Genomic DNA, 21,387 nt, shown 5'->3' with positions numbered 1-21,387 from the left:
CTTTCTTTTAGCGGGCTCAAAACGAACAAATTTTAACGAACAAATATAAACTTCTCAAACTTTTAAGGTGTAGGACAAAGTTTGAACACGTGTAGATAAAAGGACAGGATTCTATCAGTCTGCCACTCATCTCCTTTAGTAGACATCTAAACTGAGGCAAAATATGCTCTAAGAAAATAATGATATGATTCACATTTATTGCCATTTGCATCTGTTATATAACAATTTACAGAAAATCAAGTTAGATATATGTGTTGAAATACATACGGGTTTTACAGATTTATATGGTTCATCTTTTCACTTCGTACAATTATTGCACTTAATTTAATCGGGTTGCATAGAATATTTATTGATTTAAACTGAAGTGTGACAGACCATCCATAAAGATTTACAAATTTAAATCAGCCTTGAAAGGCAATAGGTTTACCAAGCAAACTTTAAAATCCTTTCAGGGGCCCTTAGGACGGAAAATAGAAGTATTAATACCGGGGATTAATCCCCGGTGTGTTTAGAGATGAAACACAAAGCGATCAAGTAGCACTTTTGGGTGCAAAGTGGGAAACTGTATTAGACTGAGAATAGCTCAGAATCAGCAGTTTGCACATCATTGTCACATATTGTATTTGATACCATATGCATACATAATCCGTTGAATAATGGCGCCTAAAGTAAACCGACCTCTTCTCGGCTGCATAATGTGCGTTGGAATTAAGCCCTTTACACAGATTGTACACAGTCGTTCATTTAATCAACGCCACTCAGAGAAGATTCAACGAAGATCTGAGTTAAAATGTTCTTAGACAGGGTAAGAATAGGAAACTTTATTATACTTAATTTGAATTTACTTGTTTCTCACAGTAAATAAAAGTGTAGCCGAAAACTTTTATTTCGCAAGATCCCGTCTTTGACTCTGAATGGGATGACTATCATCACACTGGTAACAATCATCAAGCAAGAAGACATTCACCTCCAGTACTTAAGTGAAGTGTACATATATGTGTGTGTGTGTGTGTGTGTGTGTGTGTGTGTGTGTGTGTGTGTGTGTGTGTGTGTGTGTGTGTGTGTGTGTGTGTGTGTGTGTGTGTGTGTGTGTTTTATTCAATTCATTGTACTAAGATTTGAAATTATTCATTCATTCATTCAGCGCTGATCAAAATACTGGTCAATGACTTAGTGAAGGTTGACTTCGTGATGTTTTTGTGCAAATTCTATGCTTATGGTCCTTGGCGAGCATCGGCAGATTATTGAGCCCCTTGCTGCAAAACACAAATCCTGTATACATATATCTTTAACTGAACTTGACCGGCCAAAGAGGACACGCAAAATTAAGTAAAAGGACTAATGCCAATGTTAGTTGAATAGTATGTCATAAATTATTATGAAATATTTCTGTGTAGCTCGAATCCACTATACTGCCAATTAAAAGAAAACAAATGTTCAGACCTCTGTTTTCATCACGGCTGTCCGTTTCTTTTAAATAAACAAACGAACTTTAATTGAGTTTGGTAATTCACAACAAGTTAGGCATACTATCAACACCAGAATTAAACTCAATGTAACATAACTGACAATGGCCCATCAGGCGGATTGATGACACTGTCTTCATGAAAAACCGCACTGATAATGCGTTTGGCTTTAATACTTGGAGAATGCAATAATCTATTATGGCAGTTTATTTTAGCCGGACTCCCATCCTCCGGAATGTAAATGACCGTATTAATCAAATTATCGGCATTCTCGGATAGAAAGTATGTGTGTTACTACTGTAACCCATTCTTCATCTGATAAACTCAGACACTCAAAATGCCGAGTTATGATTTACCTTCTGTTCCATTATTTCATATTTTACAATAAGCTTTATGTATACTAATACTCTTCTTAATAACGTTTATTTATTTTATTTCTGTATTCCACTTCTGCTTTCAAAGCATTATAAATTATAGGCGTCACCCAAACCGTTACATTTCATTCTAGCAAATTACGGCAAAATATGACATAAAAGTAGGCTGGCGTTTTAAAACACAACATATCATACTCTGATGATTATGGAGAGAGTGGGAAATATCATTTCATTTACGGAACTTCACGTTTGTTTCCAGAATGGTGCAGACAAACTTGCAGCTGTGACGTCATTCTTCCTACATTAGCATATTGAGGGATGCAGAGCCTGTTCCTGGTTGATAAGGTCCTCTGGAGGAATGCACTGCTTGTTTTAATACCTTAATTACTTTCCCTCTATCTGCCAGCTATTTCCAAGTTCTGTAATTTGAAAAAGAAATCTTAAGAAATAACATTCCACAAAACGTTAAACAGACATTTAACAGTTCGTTACACCTCGGTTTTAACACAAATGTCACAGAATTATACCCCAATCTTTAAGAAGCTGACTGGCTATTCTTTTTGGAGACCTTTCACCCATTTGTTCCGTGTTGAATAAGAGGTGCTTTTCTTGCCCACTGAATTTCTTCCATCATTTAAAATAAAATAGAACGACCGGCTATATAGGTTCGAGTTGCTTTGTTAGTGGCTTTCTAATGTGAAACTGAAGTCAGAAACCAGAGATTTGCATGTGAACGTCCAAGAGGCGAAAACTTTGTTCGCCCCTTGGGTTCAACAGGGCCCTCATGGAATTTTAAATGCGGAAGTAGAAATTACACCTCGGAAATACGTCCTCCCAATCTAAACCACGCTTTGCGTTAACTGCCCGAAATGACGGATGATTCATTTTCAAGAAAGGGGCGTTAAGAGTAATGTAGATCAGACTCCTTCTTCTTAAAAAGTCCCTCGAGTAGACTATTCAGTCTTACCATCAACTAAAACCACTGATTGGAGCAAATGAGCGAGATCTACAAGAATCCAATTGTCCCCACTTCATGAACTATAGTTACCTTATGGCGCCACTTCCAATGTGTACGTAAGTTCCATAACAGATATAAATATAAATCACGAAAGGTACAATCTAAATATTGCATTAATCATTTCAGGGAATTTTGCAACCTTTAGCAAATAATTGACAAAATGTTACATAGTTATTTGGTTGCAGTAAGATTAGGACTACAAGACATAGAGGCCGTCACAGCTAAAATCTATGCTTGCTTTGTTACTTTCACCTGCGGTTTATCTTGTACTGGTTTATGGAAACCAGGTCGGCGGTATCAGTGAAACATGAATTACAAAGTGAGGAGTACGACTTGTTCCAGATTACAAGAGGAGTCGTCGATTAATCTAAAATAGTAGTAAACTGAGATCTAATTGTGTCACGATTAATGTAAAATATGTTGCTATTTTGCTTTTAGTCGGTTTATTATAGCCAGGTGTAAAGTGCAAAGACAATGAACTGTGGCATGGAGAGGGTTAATATCGAATAGCTGGCATGAAATTCAACGAAACTCCACAGGGTAGATTCGGAGAGTTCAGTCCATCCAAAACGTACCTTTCTCAGTTTGTTGGTTGGGGTACAGGGAGGCTGGTGATCTACAACTCACATCAGCTCAGAACCCAAATGAAAAGACTCCAGTCACATTGTTCTTTTTTTTTCGAAATAAGAAATGTGCGAATTCCATAAACACAGAGAACCTGACATGTTGTTTTAAAGGATTCTATTAAAGAGAACGATGAAAATAAATTTTTTACATCCATCAAGAACACAAAATTTGCCCCTCAATGCGAACACCCGCCAGGACAATATATAAAAATGCCATGAGATATCGCTGAAACAAACTTGCTTAAATTGGTATCGAGGGAAGGTGGGGCGGAGTTGGGAGTGGGGGGATTTGTTGGGGAATAAATTCCAAATTTTGAACCGTGGGAAACTGGGAGCCAACTCGCAAAGGGCGATGACGTCAGTATATGAACCTGCCCCCGTTGCCAGCGCCGACTTTACTCAGGCTCCTGAAGCGGTCATCCATTCTTTCTCATTGTTTTTGAAGGGAATAAAAAAGACCAGCAAAATACACCATAGTGAAAATGCAAATATTTATCCACGAGTTTAAAAAATCCTAAACCTGAACGCTTAAATTGGTATATCGAGTCGAACTCTGCCCAGCTTCTGGTTTTTCTTTAAAGACGATTTGCTGTGAATCAAATTGAAGATAACTCTGTATCTCTCATAGAACGCGATATATATCGACAATACAGGAAATGTCACCCCTGATTCTACTCAATCCCTACTGCGGTTGATTGGTGAAGCATTGCTAATGACATATACTCAGTGCTAGTTTATGCATTTCATTTAATTGCCAGGCCTCAAAATCTGACACAAAAAAAATGGGAGCGGTGATTGAAGTTGATCCGCGCCATGTTTCCCTTATTTCGCTCGCTGCGGTGTTAAATAAAAAGATAAAAGTTAACCAACCAAGATATACAACGAGATAGCTTTAATCGAGCAATTAAAGTTTCAATTAGCCAAATAATCCAACACAAAACGTAAATTTGGGAGCCGCATAAGAAAAAAAAATAAAAACTATGATACATTTAAAGATCCCCCCCCCCCCCGTTTCTTTAGTTAGATTATAGTAATTATATCTTCGGAAGCATGTACAGAATATGACTGGATATAAAGTGAATACTATAACCAGTTGAAGAAGTGACAAAATTGTGATAAGATTTTCTTTTGAATGGAACACTGTATTTTTAGCGTCCGATTCTGCTGACGACTGACAGAAATGAGAACTCGTTCAGTTTTTCAAATGGAAACAGCAATCGGACTGGAAAGGTGGCACCTGTTGCGCCATAATCAGCCCCTTGGGGTTCTGCTGCAAGTTTTCCTGTTGACGTGTTGTAAGTTGCACCTCCTGTCAGTTTCAGTCCCCTACACAAACAGCAAATCTCCACATTCTGATTTGAGTTTATTTATTATTACTTTTCGGCTCCATCCAAGTGCTGGTGAGTTATTGAAAGTTAAACCTATTTAGTATAACGGCGGCATTTAAATTGTCCCTATGTAGTGGATTTAAATGAGAATCCCATCACACATCCACTTAAAGAGGTATTGCCTGTCCCTCCGAGGCACTAGGCAGGTTTTAAGCTATTTTCTGTCAAAAAGCTGTCAGCTGGAAACCCTCAGTGGACCAGAACACAAAGGTCTCGTTTGAGACCTCCTAGCTGATTTAATACAGCATTGTAATTATTAGTTCATGTTCCGTTAGCTTATCTATTCTCATTCAATGTATATTATTGTCAGGTAATCTTATCCAACAATTACCCTAGCTTTTTATCCTAACATATTTGTTTAGTGGAGTTGTTCCATAAAACACCTTTTTTATTATAATATACGTGTCAAAATTCTGAGAAATATAGAATACAAGGCCAATCATTAACGCAGGATTATCATAATGATTTATCAATAATCTTGTATTTTACTTTTAAATAACAATCATTCACGGAGTTTACAGTGCTGGCTATACTTTCACTCACGAAAGCCTATTTAAGATCATTTGGATAGGGGCGGAGAAAATCAGTGGGACGTTAAGCCTTCTTCGGAATAGTCTGTCCAGAACTGCGTCTATAGATTTTATCAATAATTAATTTGACCAAAGCTGTCTGACCCCGTCCGGCAAAGACGCGCTTGACACTGTTGACAACAGAGTTTTAGCTTCGCATGCTGTAGTGATCTGCCTGTATAGGGCAACGCATGCGAAAATACAAATTCTCCTCGCACTAGCGCGTCGTTTGATTTAACATTAAACAAGTTCGCCCGGAAACGATGGAACATAAATTGCAATGGAAATATTCATAATGGAGGCGATTTTCCATTCGGCAAATTCAATGGATATAAACTCTACTCCGTAGTGAATTTTATATGACTCTTTAAATATAGAATTCTACAATTCATCCTTGAAAATGTAGAGTAATAACAGTGTCATTTTGTTAATTCATGATTTGTATTACTGAAATTAGCTAACAATTTTATGTTGGAAATTGAGGATAACCCGGCAACATCTACTTAACTGAGAAACTGGTATAATTTCACATCGATATCAGAGGAAACACCTTTCGCAATGTATAATTTATCCCATAATTGTTAGAGCCACGGAACTGCTCCTTTTAAATGAACGCGGGAACGTTAAGGCCACATTCAGTACACTTCTTTCTTATGTACATGAGAGGCCAATTGCAACCATCACCACATGAATAATCCCTTATGCATCACACATGCTGTGCAATTCTCAAATTCCTTTGGTGCCATGCAGAAACCCGGGTCTCTGTTTAACAGGGCATTTAAAAAGGGACAATTGTGTGTGTGTGTGTGTGTGTGTGTGTGTGTGTGTGTGTGTGTGTGTGTGTGTGTGTGTGTGTGTGTGTGTGTGTGTGTGTGTGTTGTGTGTGTTGTGTGTGTGTGTGTGTGTGTGTGTGTGTGTACGTGTACCTGTTACTAAACTCCTCCCAGTTCTCAAGTGGCTGCAAAACTTTTCCTATTCCCTTCTTGTTAGAATCCGGATTCCTTTGAAAAATAACAATTCAAATATTAAGCACAAGAGACATATTAAAGGAAAATATTATTTGTCCTTCTTCCTCTGGCTATCAACAGGTTTTAAAGTGTCTCGCAACTTTCCAAATAGATCATTATTATCACCCTCTAAAAATGGTAAGTATTTTCTAAGCTTCATAAGGTCCCACCCGTTCCAGTTAAAATATCGAGATTCAATTTCATCAGTAATAGTGAAATCAAGTATGTCATCACTTCAGTAAGAAATATAGAGCCAATGCCCGTGGTTAGAAATGATCCAGAAATATTTGTTAGATCATTTGTTGTTCTAAACGGCAGCTGTAGTGAAGGATCCCAACTTCATTGGCCTAGATGGATACATATCAAAGTACTGCTCTTTCACTTTAGTAATACTTATACCGCAAAATGATTATCAAAAACCGTGACTTATAATTTACTTGAACTGAAAAATTATAGTATGTTAAATTAATTATCACGATAAACACTGTAACTAATTCTGAAGCAGCAGAAAGAATATTCACACTCTTTCCAAATTTTCGTTGGGATCGGGAAGAGCTCACAACGTTACTGCATGGACCAGTATTTTTTTTCTTTACTGGAAGCTTCGAGAATTTGACTGATGTCGATAGTTGATATGTAACGCAGAGTTTTTCCAAACTGCGTTACTGTGCAGAATCAATCTCCAACCCCCGCTGGGAATACAGAAACAGGATTAGAGAGAGAAAAACCCTCGACATTCTGCAGTAAAATGCTCCCTTCACGCGCTTTAACACGGCTTCCAGCGCCTCTCAACTTCTCCCGGGGCTCTTTCGTTGTCGATGGCTTCTGGCAAAACATATACAAGACTTTTCAAAGAGAACCTCTTTCCATATCGTCCCAATAAGAATGTTTAATTACAGGGTAGGTTAATGCTTTTGAACCGAAGGATAATTGTATACATATTTATAATATATATAAATATCAAAGTTAAATATTTTTCCTGGTCACCTGGGGGCAAGTAACGGCCAAACAAAAAACGGGCCTCTATAGCTGATCCTTTCACTTCCAGGCTCCTTTTATATGAATTAAGATCTGTGATGAACAGAAGCAGAGCACGTTATAGGTCTGTAACAGGTCAAAAGTTGATATTTTTAATTGCCAGCATGTGGGGGAGGGGTATAAACGCGCTCACTGTAGAGCCTAAAGTGTTAAGTTTGACAGATTGAACTAACTAGAACTAAAAGAAGCAACACGCTAGAATTTAGTTCTTATGAACATATAATTTGTTGTATTTTCTTTATCACTCATTAAAATTCAGGCACCTTTGTTTTGGGGATTCCACCAACCCAACAGCGCAGATATAAAGCAGAGAGCAATAAAATAACTCCACAACTCAAACGGAACTCAAGTGTCTAAATTTGCAAAATTTATTCATCTCAAACTCTGCATAATGGAAAAAAAACGTAAGGTCGAAATGTTCTGTTATAAGGCTGTATTAGTTAATTATATACATGGACTGGTCGGCAGACTGAGTCAAATAATACAGAGCCGAGTTGCACAATACACTACGGAAAATGAGAAAACTTAAAATATTGTCACAATAAATTTACAGAAATATTACAAACCATAAGAAAATAATTCAAACACAGTAACTTCATGTTTTCAGTTTCGGAACAAGATGAAAATATGAAAAACAAACTGACTATAAATTAATCAACAAGGATTTCGACCTGCAGGCCTTTTTTTTGCTGCTTTTTAACAATGAATAAAAAAAATTAGTACAATCTAAAATTCCGCCCGTTTTCGTGAAAACTCCACACAACAGTTCGTAAAATCGGAGACTCAATCATTTCACTTTCGAATAATACCAGATCAATTAAAATGTCCATTTCCAGTTATTCCTTTCCCTTCCGCTGCATTGTGTTAACAAGAGCAAATGCACAGTAGCTTACACCTGCGAACTGTTATAAAAATTGGCAATTTCTCAGTTTACAAACTCTGGACATTTTGATTGCCGTTTCTCTTGATAAATACTGTACAAAAAAGTTGCATGTATAATAAAACTTCTTTTTCCTTATCTGAGACTAGCTCTAAAATATTACCGGCAAAGACTTTTGCAAACTTTTCGCAAAGTTTCTACCAAGGAATCATAGGACTATAGTTGTTTTAAAGTATTAAGATCCCCCTCCCCCTTCTCCAAGTTCTATACAAGTTCTTTCTGCAAGTATTATTCTGTACAAAAATAGTCCAAAGAAGTCCGATCTTTGAGTTTTGTTTGTTTACAGTTTTACATATGTGTTAGAGGAAGTGTGCCGTTTATGCCCGTCCCTGGGACAGGTGCGCTCTGGTAATGTTGGGGCATATGCAGTCTACTCTGAGCGGTGGGTTCGGGCACCTCGGCTCCGGGCAGGTACATGCTAATCATGTCCCGTAGGTCCCCCTGACACGGCGGACCCCGAGAGTGAGTAGTGACTGGGGGGCTTGTGCTCGACTCTGATTTAACCACCGACCCCATTGATCCCAGAGCCATACCTGTGCTTTGCTGTGTGTAGGCTGGGGACATGCTGTAGGTGGGTGAGCCATTCATGTAGGTCTGAGCGCTGGTCATTGAGTTGTACTGCAGAGCGCTCATATCGTAGCGGTGCATCTGCTGCATCTGGGCCACGTTGTGAGCATTCAGGCCCTGGTGCTGGGAGTAGCCGAGCTGCTCCTGCATCATGCTGTAGCCCCCGTTCGTCCAGCCGTTCATGTGAGCGTAACCGTCCATTCGCTGGTTGACCGCGGCCCCGACGCCGACCCCGACTCCCGCGTTCATGGCATTGGCGCCGGGAGCCAGCAGGCCGCCTGGTAGGGTGTACTTGTCCTTTTTCATCAGGGTCTTGGTTTTCCTCCGGGGCCGGTATTTATAATCCGGGTGCTCCTTCATGTGCAAGGCTCGCAGCCGCTTGGCTTCGTCGATGAACGGCCTCTTCTCGGCCTCGGATAAAAGTTTCCACTCGGCCCCGAGCCTCTTGCTGATCTCCGAGTTGTGCATCTTGGGGTTTTCTTGGGCCATTTTCCGCCGCTGCCCTCTCGACCACACCATAAACGCGTTCATGGGTCTCTTCACCCTGTCCGGGCTGTTTTTCGCGTTGTTTCCCGCCGTGTTCGAGTTGCCTGTTCCCCCCGAAGTTTGTTGTGGGGCGGGAGGTTTGAGATCGGTTTCCATCATGTTGTACATTCAACCTGATGTCTGAGAGCTCTGCTTTTTGGTTTGAATGTTGTTTAGTTGGGAAAAAGAAACTTTTCGCGTTAAGTCCGAAACAGAAAGGAACAAGTATGGAGTTTGTTGGGCTTTCGTTACTCTTGCAACTTACAGAACCAACAACTGGCACTTTCCAGCGTACAGAGAGAAAGGAGACGCTGACAACTCGTGATAGTTTTTTGAACAAGTTAATAGACAACCATCCATGTGATGGGGGCTGTCAGACAATAAATGGCTTTACTGCAGCCAATCAGAGCGGGCTGCAGGCGCAGAGTGACAGCCTGGCAGTTTGTATTAGCATAAGAGAGGGCGGGGCCCGGCTTCAGCGCTACTCTCAGGCGGCAGAGCGATAAAAGGGCGGGGCTCAAGCCAACTCCCCCTCCCGTAGAAGAGTTCTGCTAGCCAATCAGCGGCCCAAGCATCTTATTAAGTTCTTCCGTCACCTGCGCTGTTCGCAGGAAGCGGGCGGAAAATGGCGCCGCCGCTGCAGGTGTCTGTCCCCAAAGGCGTTTGACTGACAGCTCCACTAGATGCCAATCACAGGCCGCTTGCTTCAGCCCCCAACAACTGGCGCGTCCTATATTCAAGCCTGAAAAGTTCCCTTAGCAACGGCATCGGTCCGTGTTCGCAGAGAGCGGGGGCAGGGAGGGGGAAATGGCCGCAGAATAACTGCCTCTAATTTATATATTAATGCAAGAATGCAAAGTCAGCGGCGATTAAAAGAAATGACTAAGAAAGGTAGTGGATTTTACGATTTAAGATTTCATAGACAATTCAAAGGGGACGAATTTGATGAATAATTTAGTTTGTTGAAATAACTAAATAAATTTCACTTGCTGCGATCCGACTAACTCCGAACTAATGGTTTGATCATCTAATTTACATCGATGGTTTAAATGGTCACCTACAATTCAGTTGTTCCAGATTTCCTTTATGCTGTTCTGCAGTTTTTCATTTCATAAACCGAAAATAAATAAATCACCATTTTCAAGTACTAAGGTACTTCGAACGAATCCACACTTTAGAAGACGCAATCGTAAATTCCCTTTGTTTTAAATTTTGTTTTGTTTTCTTGATTTTTGTTAACACATGAATTGTAATTTAATCGAGTCTTCTTTGACCGAATGTAGGAATTTGAATGGAGAAAACATCAATGCCAATATAAAGACTAGCACGTCCATTACAAATAGGTAGTTTTGTTCCTCTTGTTATCAGTACACTGTAGCTAACAAAGACTGGTATAAGTTTACTTCCCCACTGTTGTTTGGACCTTTTCACCAAAATGCACTTGAACACAAATAAAAAGACTAATGGTATTTCACTGTTTACGCTACTTGAAAGACTACAATTTTTTTCTCGATTAGCTACGAAAGAACTTTGTCTGAAAAAACTAGACTGATTCTGTATATCATGGTCAAATACATTTCATGCAAGATCTTTAACGATGACTAACTTTATAAGTTCAATTTTTTGTTTACATCAGAAATTTGATCTTTTGGTTGAGCAGAATAATTTATGTCATTTGGTTAGAATACATTCGATAGCCACAAAGTCTAGATTTGTATTTTTTACGAGTTAACAGCTGTACACTACGGCAATGACACCACATGCAAACCTATTTGTAAACCTTGTTATCTTGCTATCTACATCCGTAACACATTTGTAACCTATAAGAATAGTAATAAATTATTCGTTTATATTGCAAATTACTTCCCTTTGAAATAGACCTCGGAGTTACCCGTAGTGGCAAGCGTGTGTTAATATCGCCGTCTGCTGGCAGAATCCCTTCAATTGTGCCACATCCACACTCTACCGTTTAGAGAAAAATATTTCAGCCGTAAAATCATATTTATCATAGTCATAAATTGTGATCAATGTAAATTGTGAATTAGTTTGTTGTTAAAAAGAAAATATCCTCTTCTGAAGTAAATGAATTCGAATTCATTTTTCCTTTATTTCTGAGTGACTAGTTATATTGGTCATCTGTATGGCTGTAAGGAATAGAAGTGCATATTACTTAATTTATGGTGTAAGTGAATTATGATTAATCAAACAATACAAAGGGCGCTCAAACCAATTTCTTGCTGCTATTGTTTATGCTTCGCTCGTTGATAACATTATCTTACGACCTTACGTATAATTAACATTCAAAAAAGAAGGAGGGTGTGGGTGTGAAGTGTTTGATTGATAATGGTAATAAATAGATAACTGATGCATGGTGATATACAAACAGCCTAATTGAAATAAAAATATTCCCAGCGGATTTCAGTGAATACAGATGCATGCAATACTAAATCGGATACATGCATTTTTACAATATATACGTAGCGTTTAGAGGAACTTTTCATATAGAAAATCGTTTCCTTCAACTTCTTGTGCAATTAAAGACAAAAATGTAGAGGCTTCACGGAATTATTTCTTATTTTTGTCTTTCGATGCAAATGGAGACTTAACTTTGCGGTAATTGGGTGAGAACTAGCCAAGCATCTGACTATTATGATGTTTGTTAAAAACGTTTCGCATCTGCATTTGAGTGTGTCCCCTCCACTATAATCTTCTTATGGAAATGAAGGCGAACAGCGGGGATCCAGTAGAGTGTAGGAGAATGTCCTTGTTAACTGGAATTTCTCATCATTGCTAATTAGCACAGAGTTTGACGACCACCGGTATTGGGAAGCACTGTTTAACCACTCACAACCCATCTGAGGGAGCAGACTAATTTTATTTTGCAATTAAAATTTGAAAAGGCCTATTTGACAGTTAAAGCTCCGAGCGTTTTATCTCCCCGTGAAATAATTGCCGCCTTGATAACTCAATTTCTGGAAAATGTCAACTGAGATCGCCAAAAAATTTAAATTTTGTTAAGTAAAAAATGAAAGCCAATGTTCTTTACCCAGCTGTTATAGGAGCTGTAAACTTTTCATCGGGGAAGGGAAATCCTGTACAGCTGTTTGTCAAATTATACCGGCATCATTCTATTGATGGGGGCGGATTAGTCTTTATTGATTCTCCACAAAGATCTTTTTCGCAAGTGAACAGGTAGTTCTTCTAGCATATACCGCCCGAAAATCGAGGAGCAGCAAACTTCAGAGCTGTTCTGCCCAAAGATCAAGATAAATAACACCAAATGCGCTTTATGATAGAATTTGCATTGATTCAAAAATGTTACCCAGTGCACTAATTCATTGTGATATAGAAATTAAATAACGTTACCACTTGATAAAGTTCATAAGGAAGGCGCAGGCCTATATAATACACTATTACACACACAATGATTCTAGATGTTAAAAAAAGATCTTCGCATTACAATAAGGGAAGTACAAGGAATGATAGTTTAATTGGTCAAATATACATTTAGTGAACCCAGTTTATGACATCGTTCACTATCCATACTGATCAGTCTGGGCAATTTCAGCGGGAATGTGGTCACTTTCGGTTATCAGGCAAAGAACTGCACTAATGATTCCGGTTGGTACAAGTGGCATTGAATGTCTAAGGAAACTGGAAGGCGGCAAACTTTTTAGACCCAACTCTGGTAAACAATCCCATTCAAGAAGTAAAAGGGTACTTGAGACCCAGAGGAAATTACTGCAACTTCGTTCTTGGCTGTTTTCCGTTCTTAAGGTTAACACCAAATCACCGTCACCTATATGTATATATGGTACGTGCTTGGAAGAGGACACAATTCACATCCTCAATAATACTAAATAAATTTATTTCAATTCTGACACTACAGAATGAAATTGAGAGCAAGAAAATCTGTTATCGCATTGCAGTTGCAAATTGCATTATCTGAACAATTCGTTTTTGATTAGTTTGTATGTCTGAAAACTATCAAAGTGGCCGGTTGAGTTGGACGTTTCAGAAGATGCGTGGATTAGTTCTTGGGACAAACAGTCGCTAAAGTGGCATGTATTTACCATCACTCGGTTAAACATTATTCAAAATTTCACCGAACACCCTTCCCACTCCCAAGCATCAGCAATATTGTTGTAATAATTTCAGTGATCATCTCTGCAGACACTTTTACAATATGGTCACAGCCTTGCTACAAAACGCGAATAGGGTATAGGTCCAGCTGCCTGTATAATTATCAAAGCGTTTGAGATTTACATTCATCAAACTTCATTTTTGCAAGTTTTTATTTATAAAAATTGAACCAATCAGTCAACTCAGATTCTGATATTCTATCCAAAAACAAAATAATGTCGGATAAATATAACTTAGCGACTTAAAAACCGCAGCGTTACCAACTCCTTAACAAATGTTACAAAATTCTTTCGCTCCTCCGTGAGTAAATATGTATCAGTGTCATTCCGAAGTGCCTTATTTATTATTAAACTGAATACATGAATAGTCTAACAACTTCAATAGAATACGAAACTGCGTCAGGAATCAAGGGGGGAAATAGGAATAATTTTATTTTGATAAACCGCATTACTAAGAGGATCGCCCAATTTAAGTAGCGGACGAAATATAATTGTTCTGTGTTGCACAATTCCAACCCTGAGTATCATATAGAAAACTGCGTGGAAAGCAGCCACCTGCCCATCCCCATATCACAAATAAATTCTCGAGAACTGGCAATTCTTCTACCAATCTTACACTACGAACTTTCAGAAAGTTATATGAATCTTCCGACTTACTTTTTACACAAAGAAACCCCCAAACTAAAAAAGGACGACGGTCAACAACTTTATAGCCATTTCCTATTTTACAATAATTCTGTATAATTGCTTTTAATCAAACAGTAGGAATTATACTCGCAAGCTTCGTTACTTTCGTCATTGAAGCGACGAAAACTTCGTGGTTCTCTGCAACACCCCCGCAACAGCTCTTTGGATTGACAGATTGACGGACAAGAATTCCCAGTTATTAAGTCGGTTAAATGTCTTGAATTGCAAATAATTCACAATTAAAATCCACGCGTTTTACCTATATCTGATATAGAAATGTAAATATAAGGGGAAACTATGAGGATGTGATTTTATTGCTTCGCGTTATTTGTTTTATTGATTGTAATGTTCAAGGCAGTCATACACAATTTGATAATTTGGTTGTATTCAATATCAGAATCAGGTTTATTATCACCGAGATATGTCGTGAAATTTGTTGCTTTGCGGCAGCTGTTCAGCGCCATACATTAGAGAACTACTGTAAGTGACTACAATAAATAAATAGAGCGTAAGTGGAGTAACCTCGTCTTTAAGCAACAAAACGATTAAAACGTGTTAAATCGCGTTTACACAAACTACTTACAATAATTATCACGCAGATCATACTTATTTTTAAAATCAAGAGGCAGCACTTGTAAAAAAAAGCCATCGCATAACATAATGCGGATGTATTTAATTCCAATGACTACACACTCTTCCTGTATATCATTTAACGTAATATTGATAACTTGGTGCTCGTTCACTTGTACCAGCTCGTTCAAAGAGCTGGTACAAGTGCGCTGGGCTGAATGGCCTTCTTATATGTAAATCATTCTGAATTATAGTTATGACATCGTGCCATCTCATTACTTTCTTATCGTAGAAAGACACTCGGAACTTAAAACACGAACGTTGTCGTAGAAACTCTGAACTGGTAGGAACAGGTCACGTTTACGGAAATTGATTTGCTGCCTTACTTACAGTGGCCCGCATTAGTTTTTTAAAAGTTGAGAATATATGCGCACTGTAAAGTTGTGACGGCTGGTTATTTGGACTCAAGTCCGTTTGGTCAACCTGTGCCCTAGCGCTATCCTCACAAAATAAGAACAGTGTCGGTCACCAACGAGCGCGGCAACGGTGTCAATGCTTTCAAAATAAATACAATTGTGAACCCGGACAACCCAGGGTTTCTGATCCAACAGGAGCTATGGATACCGCGCACCCTAAAACTAACCCTCCAAGAGATAATGCGCTCCGCACTGGGTCAATATTTGTTCAGATTAATGATACTGAGACTGAAGCTTTAGCAACCCATACTAAAAGGAAATACCGACTAGCCACAAACACACCAACCACCAAATATTCAATCTCAAAAACTGCAAACGAATTTATCGCCAGATTATTCCTGATTTCCTTATCCGGACAGCGGAATTTTATTTTCCCATTACATACTACATTTCCATCAAAGGGAATCTTTGTCGACAAACAAAAGTTACTGAGTCCGATTTTCAGCCAAATAATTATAGATTTTTAAAGAAAATCTGACAAATAATTATCTTCTGTGTAGCGCCCATCCGATTTCAAGAAAACAACACGTAAACATATTATAATATCTAAGTAAATAAATACAAAATGCTTTCGCAACAAAATGAATAATTTATCTCTTTAAAATGTTATCCGCAGACTACATTTAACCGGCACATATCTAATTACTCAAGCTAAAGCTGTGAGACTGGAATGAAATTAGCAGTCATTACTAGTCTTTTAACTATATGGTCCTTTTGATCAGCGGTAAATTAGCTTTCCGTCTAACAAAGCCTGTATAGCAAGCAGTGGGCCGTAAATAAGACAGCTCGACCTCCCCTTAACACCTTTTCTGTTGTCAATCACAGCTCTGCAATTCATCCCTAGATTAACCTTTATCTGCAAAATTCAAAAAAAATCTTTGTCCAAAGTGGCTAATTTTTAAACTGAAAAGATCTGTTAAATTTCAGTATAATTAACCGAAGTGTCAAAAACCCAGTCCAGTTTCTCAACCGATTTCAGAGGACTTGGCGTCTTGATAACGGAACAAGTAATAATGCAGGCAAGATTTTTTAAATTAGTTTTTCCCCTTTCAGCCACTCTGGTTTGCTATCCTGTTATTAAATTCGACATTGTATAATAGATTGCACGCTTCTGAACAATTTAACCTCTTCGCCCCTAAATAAATGAAATGCAGATTATAAATATATCTAGGTAGAAATATGCTGTTTTATCAACAAAACAACAGTTCAGATGAAATATTGAAAGATAAATACCGAGGGGAGAAAACTTTAATTACTGGCTATTCCAGCGCGTGTGCCACTCAGTATGGGCAGAGTTGGGGAAACTCGGTGAATTTTGGCAGCCGTATTGCCAGATAATGGTTTTTTTTTAACATAAAAGAGTAAAATGTAAGGACTGTGAACAATGTATGAAAAATATGTTTCTTATTTTTGAAACTCAATTTTAAAAACGCTTGCAATCGAAAACTGAGTTGTCTTGCTTGTTCCCAAATTACCAAATGAATACACGCATCCCTGCGGAGCTCTGAAGGGGCCGTTAGGGGACGCCCGTGAGAGAAAAGGCCACTATCAAACCGCTTCCTACCGTTCCCCGACTCCACCACCCCCCCCCCCCAACCCTTTCCCACACACATACACACACACCATCATCAAACAAATACAAACACGGGGAAGTATAGCGCTATGGCGACCTGTTTCATCGTCCCAGCCATTAAGCGGAGGTCGATTGTATATTTTGGCGCTGTCAGCTGATTTTACACCCCTCCCTCCAACCCTCTTAGAAGTTCAGGGGACTCACCAAGTGAGAAATAGAAAACAACCATGATTTCTTATTGGCATCCACCGAAGGTCGCCACCTACGCTGCAGAAAGCGCTAGGCCCCTTTTTTTCTATTACATGCTACATTAGAACACTTCTGTCAACTCCTCCGACTGCGGATCAGCCTTGAAGCTTTCACACGCAAATGCTCGGCCGAATCTTCAGCAGTAATTGCACCAATACATTAAAGGTTCTTGACCCAACTGAGCTACCATCCTGCCAGCCAGTGGTTGAAGTCATACACAGGAGCGAAAACTGTTTTTGGGAAGGTTTTATTGAAAATAATCTAGTAGTTTTGCACTGTACGCCATGTTAGGGATATTTACCGGGTCTCCAGAAACAATTGATATACTGTCTGTCCCCAGACAAGAACCGCACAAGGACATTCTCCTTCAAAGTAAACATTTCAAAAAGTAGCAAAACGTTATGTTTGAACTACTTACAAGTAGGTCTGTGGGTTGTCCGCAATACTGGCGATCAGAAAGGAAGCGACCGACTCCCTGCCGATGAAGTTGATTGCGCCGTATCTTATCACTTTCTCCGGTCGGAGAGAGCAGAGTTGCGCGGAGTTTTTTTCTTATATTTCTCTCCGTAAACACAGACAAGCGAGTCATGTCCGTTTAAAATCCGAGTCCCTGCGCTTTTTTGGTCGTTTGCGAACGTGTACAGTCCTCTTCATGTAAGCACCGAGGATATGGAAACGCTGCAACAAGAAAAGTCGTTTATGGAAAAAAATTCTAAAAGGCTGAAGGTTTTAAAGAAAGAATGGACGCAGAACAACAGAAGTCAGTTATACTATGCTGCTCTATACCCCTACCGACAGACAGAAGAAAAAGCTTTATATTTTTTTCAGTGGGTATTCAAGATAATTTGAAGCCATTGTTTCTGCTACAGATGGTTCTTTTTAATACAATAACACTGCTCTTTGTGCATACTACCCACAATAAAATCTAAAGCGTTCTCTTGAATAACCATTTTGTTCTCTGTTGTATAGGGCCAACAAAAGCTGCCGTGAGGTAATGGTTTCGCTGTTTATTGAAACCATGGAATGGGGGCTGGATAAAGGAAAGAAAAAGACGTTACAAGGTCGCACGAAAACTCTTTATCTGAATAAAAATATTATTTAAAAGCAAAGGCTCTACTTTTAAATGAACTCTAGGACTATTTGTCAATAAAACAATGGCCTTCTTCCACTTTGCTGACTGGTAAATTATATATCTATAGCGAGATATTTTAAAAGAATTTGATACTGTATTTAGTGAAATATATCAGGAATGATGTAAAAGATCGGACATCAGTTCCTCTCTCATCCTTTACACAGCTGGTCATAAAATCGCAGACAAGAGTTCATTCAGTGAAACAAGTTCGACAACACTAATGTTTGCCAGATGGTTTCGTTCTCTAGTACATACTGTTTAATAATGCTCACCGTCATATTTTCAAAGTTCTCTCTAAATGTATGTACTGGTCAATACAGCACCCACTCAGTTCTGGTCAATCAAACAGTTGCCAGCCGTATTTGCCCTGGACCATATATCACTTCAAACAATGTGCGCCCATAAATAAACTAGAATAAAAGTTGTTATCTGATTTTTCATCCATCTTAGAGGTTCTTAAACTCTAATTAAAATGCCTATCGGCACACCAGCTCTCTTCTTTAAGAACGGAGTAAATATATTTCGTGTCATGTAGAATCAGCATCAATTTAGTCTGTTTGACACGTAGCCCATGTATTTGGCTTGAGTTGAGGTCTTTATCGGCTTTGAGAGCAAGCTCCTCAGAAAGGGAAAGTCGGAAACAATGGATCTCTGCAGGGAAAGTTGTTAGTCACTGGCTCTCTGTTTGCCTACCTTTCTCTAGGAATTACTAGCTCATTCTCTCCCAGCTCCAGACTGACAGTAATCCACTTCAATGACTTCTGCCTTTTGTGTGTTTATAGAACATGTCTCAACCATAATCTCAAAGCTACAATTACAATAGGATGTCATGACTTTAACCTTAACACCACTTCCTTTAATTAACCTTCAGGGTGCACGAGAGCAGCATGTGTGGTAAAAAGTTGGTTTGTCAAATCGGAGACTTAATCGCCGATATGCAATATGCAGATGCTATAACATCATTGGAATCTTTTTTTCCTCAAGAGTACGAAGAATTTTCCATAAACCGGTATCCACACATAACGTGTAACTCCCAAATATGAACATCAATTGTTACAATGTCTTCAACATCTGGTACATGAAGCAAATGGGAGAGAATCACCCATTGCCATCACATACCATATTATCAAAGTACTCTCCAATGCCGTGCTATTAAGAGTTTTGCATGTTATAAACAGTTACTTATCTCATCTGCACACACTACTTTTTTATGCATAGGTACACAGTTGTTATTTTACAATCGTAGTGACATATAACTTAATCTGAGGTGATGTTACTGTTGTAATCCATACAGTCTCAGACGTCAATAAAAGTGTTTCTTCCGTTAGAAAATCAATTTTCAATTACCAGAGTTTCTCTGTACTAGTATAACAGATAGTGTCTTAAGAAATCTTTTCTCTCCTAACTGTTCTTCTTTTGATTTCGTCTGGAATAGATGCCATCCCTTGATTTGTAACCATATCTTCAGATTTTCAAATTGAGGCTTTTTAAAGACATAATACAAGCCGACCACAAACGCATTTCAGTTAAAATGGCGCTATCAAACGATTTTTATTTATTATTCCACTATGTTTTATCATATCTAGCATAAGCACATGTAAATATCTGATACCTTTCAGTAGGACATTTTCCCGTTTCCTCTCTAAGAACAAACTCAGTTTCCTTACAGTTAATATCCCATAAGATTATAAAGAAGAAACGATTGGAAATCCTAACTACGAAATGCTGCATTTCTCAACATGCTGCACGGTAACAAACAGGGAGTTTCTTTGGCGTGTTACGGCAGAATGAATCCGTAGGGTGGAAATATTTGACATTTCAACACCCTTGACAATTAGCAATATTCCCATCCCAATTCAAAGCTGCTAGTCTCTACAGACACAAGGACAACCGGCTCGGGCCAAAAATAAATTATATATTCATAGTTTCCACGTGTTCTCTGCCAGTGCACTAAAACAATTTACCCTTGTTTGGACGTGAACGCTGTTGTTGATGCTTATAACATAAAACTACAATGCAAGATGTTGCCTTAGAGCATATCATCTCCGGTATAAATGAAGATGTCTCCTTATTAATCCTTTCTATATTTTTCCAAAACAAAAATCAATTACAAGTTGTAAAGCATAATATATTTTCTATGAGTTTTATTACTACTTGAACTACTGAAAAAGTAGTGTGGTTCTAAAGATCCACTAGTAGGAATATGGAAACAGGAACTGACTTTAAACAGATTCCCTTAAGTCAAAATTAGCTGCATACTGCAAGATGTAAAATGCAAATAAAATAGAACACTTAAAATACTCAGCAAGTTAGAAAACACCTGTGTAGAGGAAAACAGAGTTAGCTTACTGGGTGGATGTCCTTTTATATGCCGTGTCTAACCCTTTTTGTTTTTATTTCAGATTTGCATCATCTGCAGTTATTTTTTGGCTCTTGGATGAATGTAATTGTAGCAGAGATTTTGGAATTTCGGTTTGATGGCCAAACCAGTGTAAAGAGACACACCCCAAGATGTATCTAGGTTCCTTTACAAATTGCATCATACAAGATTAGTCTTTGGTAAGTACCTCAAAAGATTAATTCTGAATTCTAAGTTTAGTAGATCCAAAAGCCATTATTACCAATATTAAGTGTGTAGTATTCAATAAATCAGATCTATTCTTACCCATGAGATGCACGTTCCAAATATTGTTCTCCAAATTATGGGATCTAGCCATGGCTTTTCAATGACCTTTTACATCTGATATTGAAAGTTCTTTGACCTCCACAGTTTCAGCTTTTTACTATTTGGAAGTTAATTTGTCTGATCCTTTTTCTGGTCCGGACTAGATAATCTAGCAAAGGCCAACATTGAAATTTATTTGGTTATTTACTTAATCTATTTACTGTTACATTTGAAATTTTATTGCTCTTTCAGACAGTAAAATCTTAAGTTTAAGTATGCCTAAGCATTTTTAAATATTCATGTAATTATTCACAAAGAGATAATACAGATTATGGTTAAGTATTGGGGCAATGTTAAGGACCACTTCTCTAATAG

General features: G+C 38.4%; 1 protein-coding gene and 1 long non-coding RNA gene across 2 annotated transcripts in view; both read right to left on the bottom strand.

Moving 5' to 3' along the window:
• Positions 1–1,914: 1,914 nt before the first annotated feature.
• Positions 1,915–21,387, bottom strand: part of LOC132378094 (uncharacterized) — a 209,536-nt gene continuing 190,063 nt past the window's right edge. Inside the window, exons 5-6 of the long non-coding RNA XR_009506881.1 lie at positions 17,634–17,893; positions 1,915–2,259 (exon numbers count right to left, since the gene is read on the bottom strand). This is a non-coding gene — a long non-coding RNA (uncharacterized LOC132378094). The remainder of the gene's footprint in view (positions 2,260–17,633; positions 17,894–21,387) is intronic.
• Positions 7,952–9,793, bottom strand: sox2 (SRY-box transcription factor 2). Its single transcript, XM_059944839.1, has one exon. The coding sequence runs from the start codon at positions 9,645–9,647 to the stop codon at positions 8,715–8,717; it is 933 nt and encodes a 310-aa protein (XP_059800822.1). The 5' UTR covers positions 9,648–9,793; the 3' UTR covers positions 7,952–8,714.

The sequence above is a fragment of the Hypanus sabinus genome, chromosome 2 (genome assembly GCF_030144855.1).
Source record: "Hypanus sabinus isolate sHypSab1 chromosome 2, sHypSab1.hap1, whole genome shotgun sequence".
NCBI classification, from domain to species: Eukaryota; Metazoa; Chordata; class Chondrichthyes; order Myliobatiformes; family Dasyatidae; genus Hypanus; species Hypanus sabinus.
This window is presented reverse-complemented; position numbering and strand designations above follow the sequence as displayed.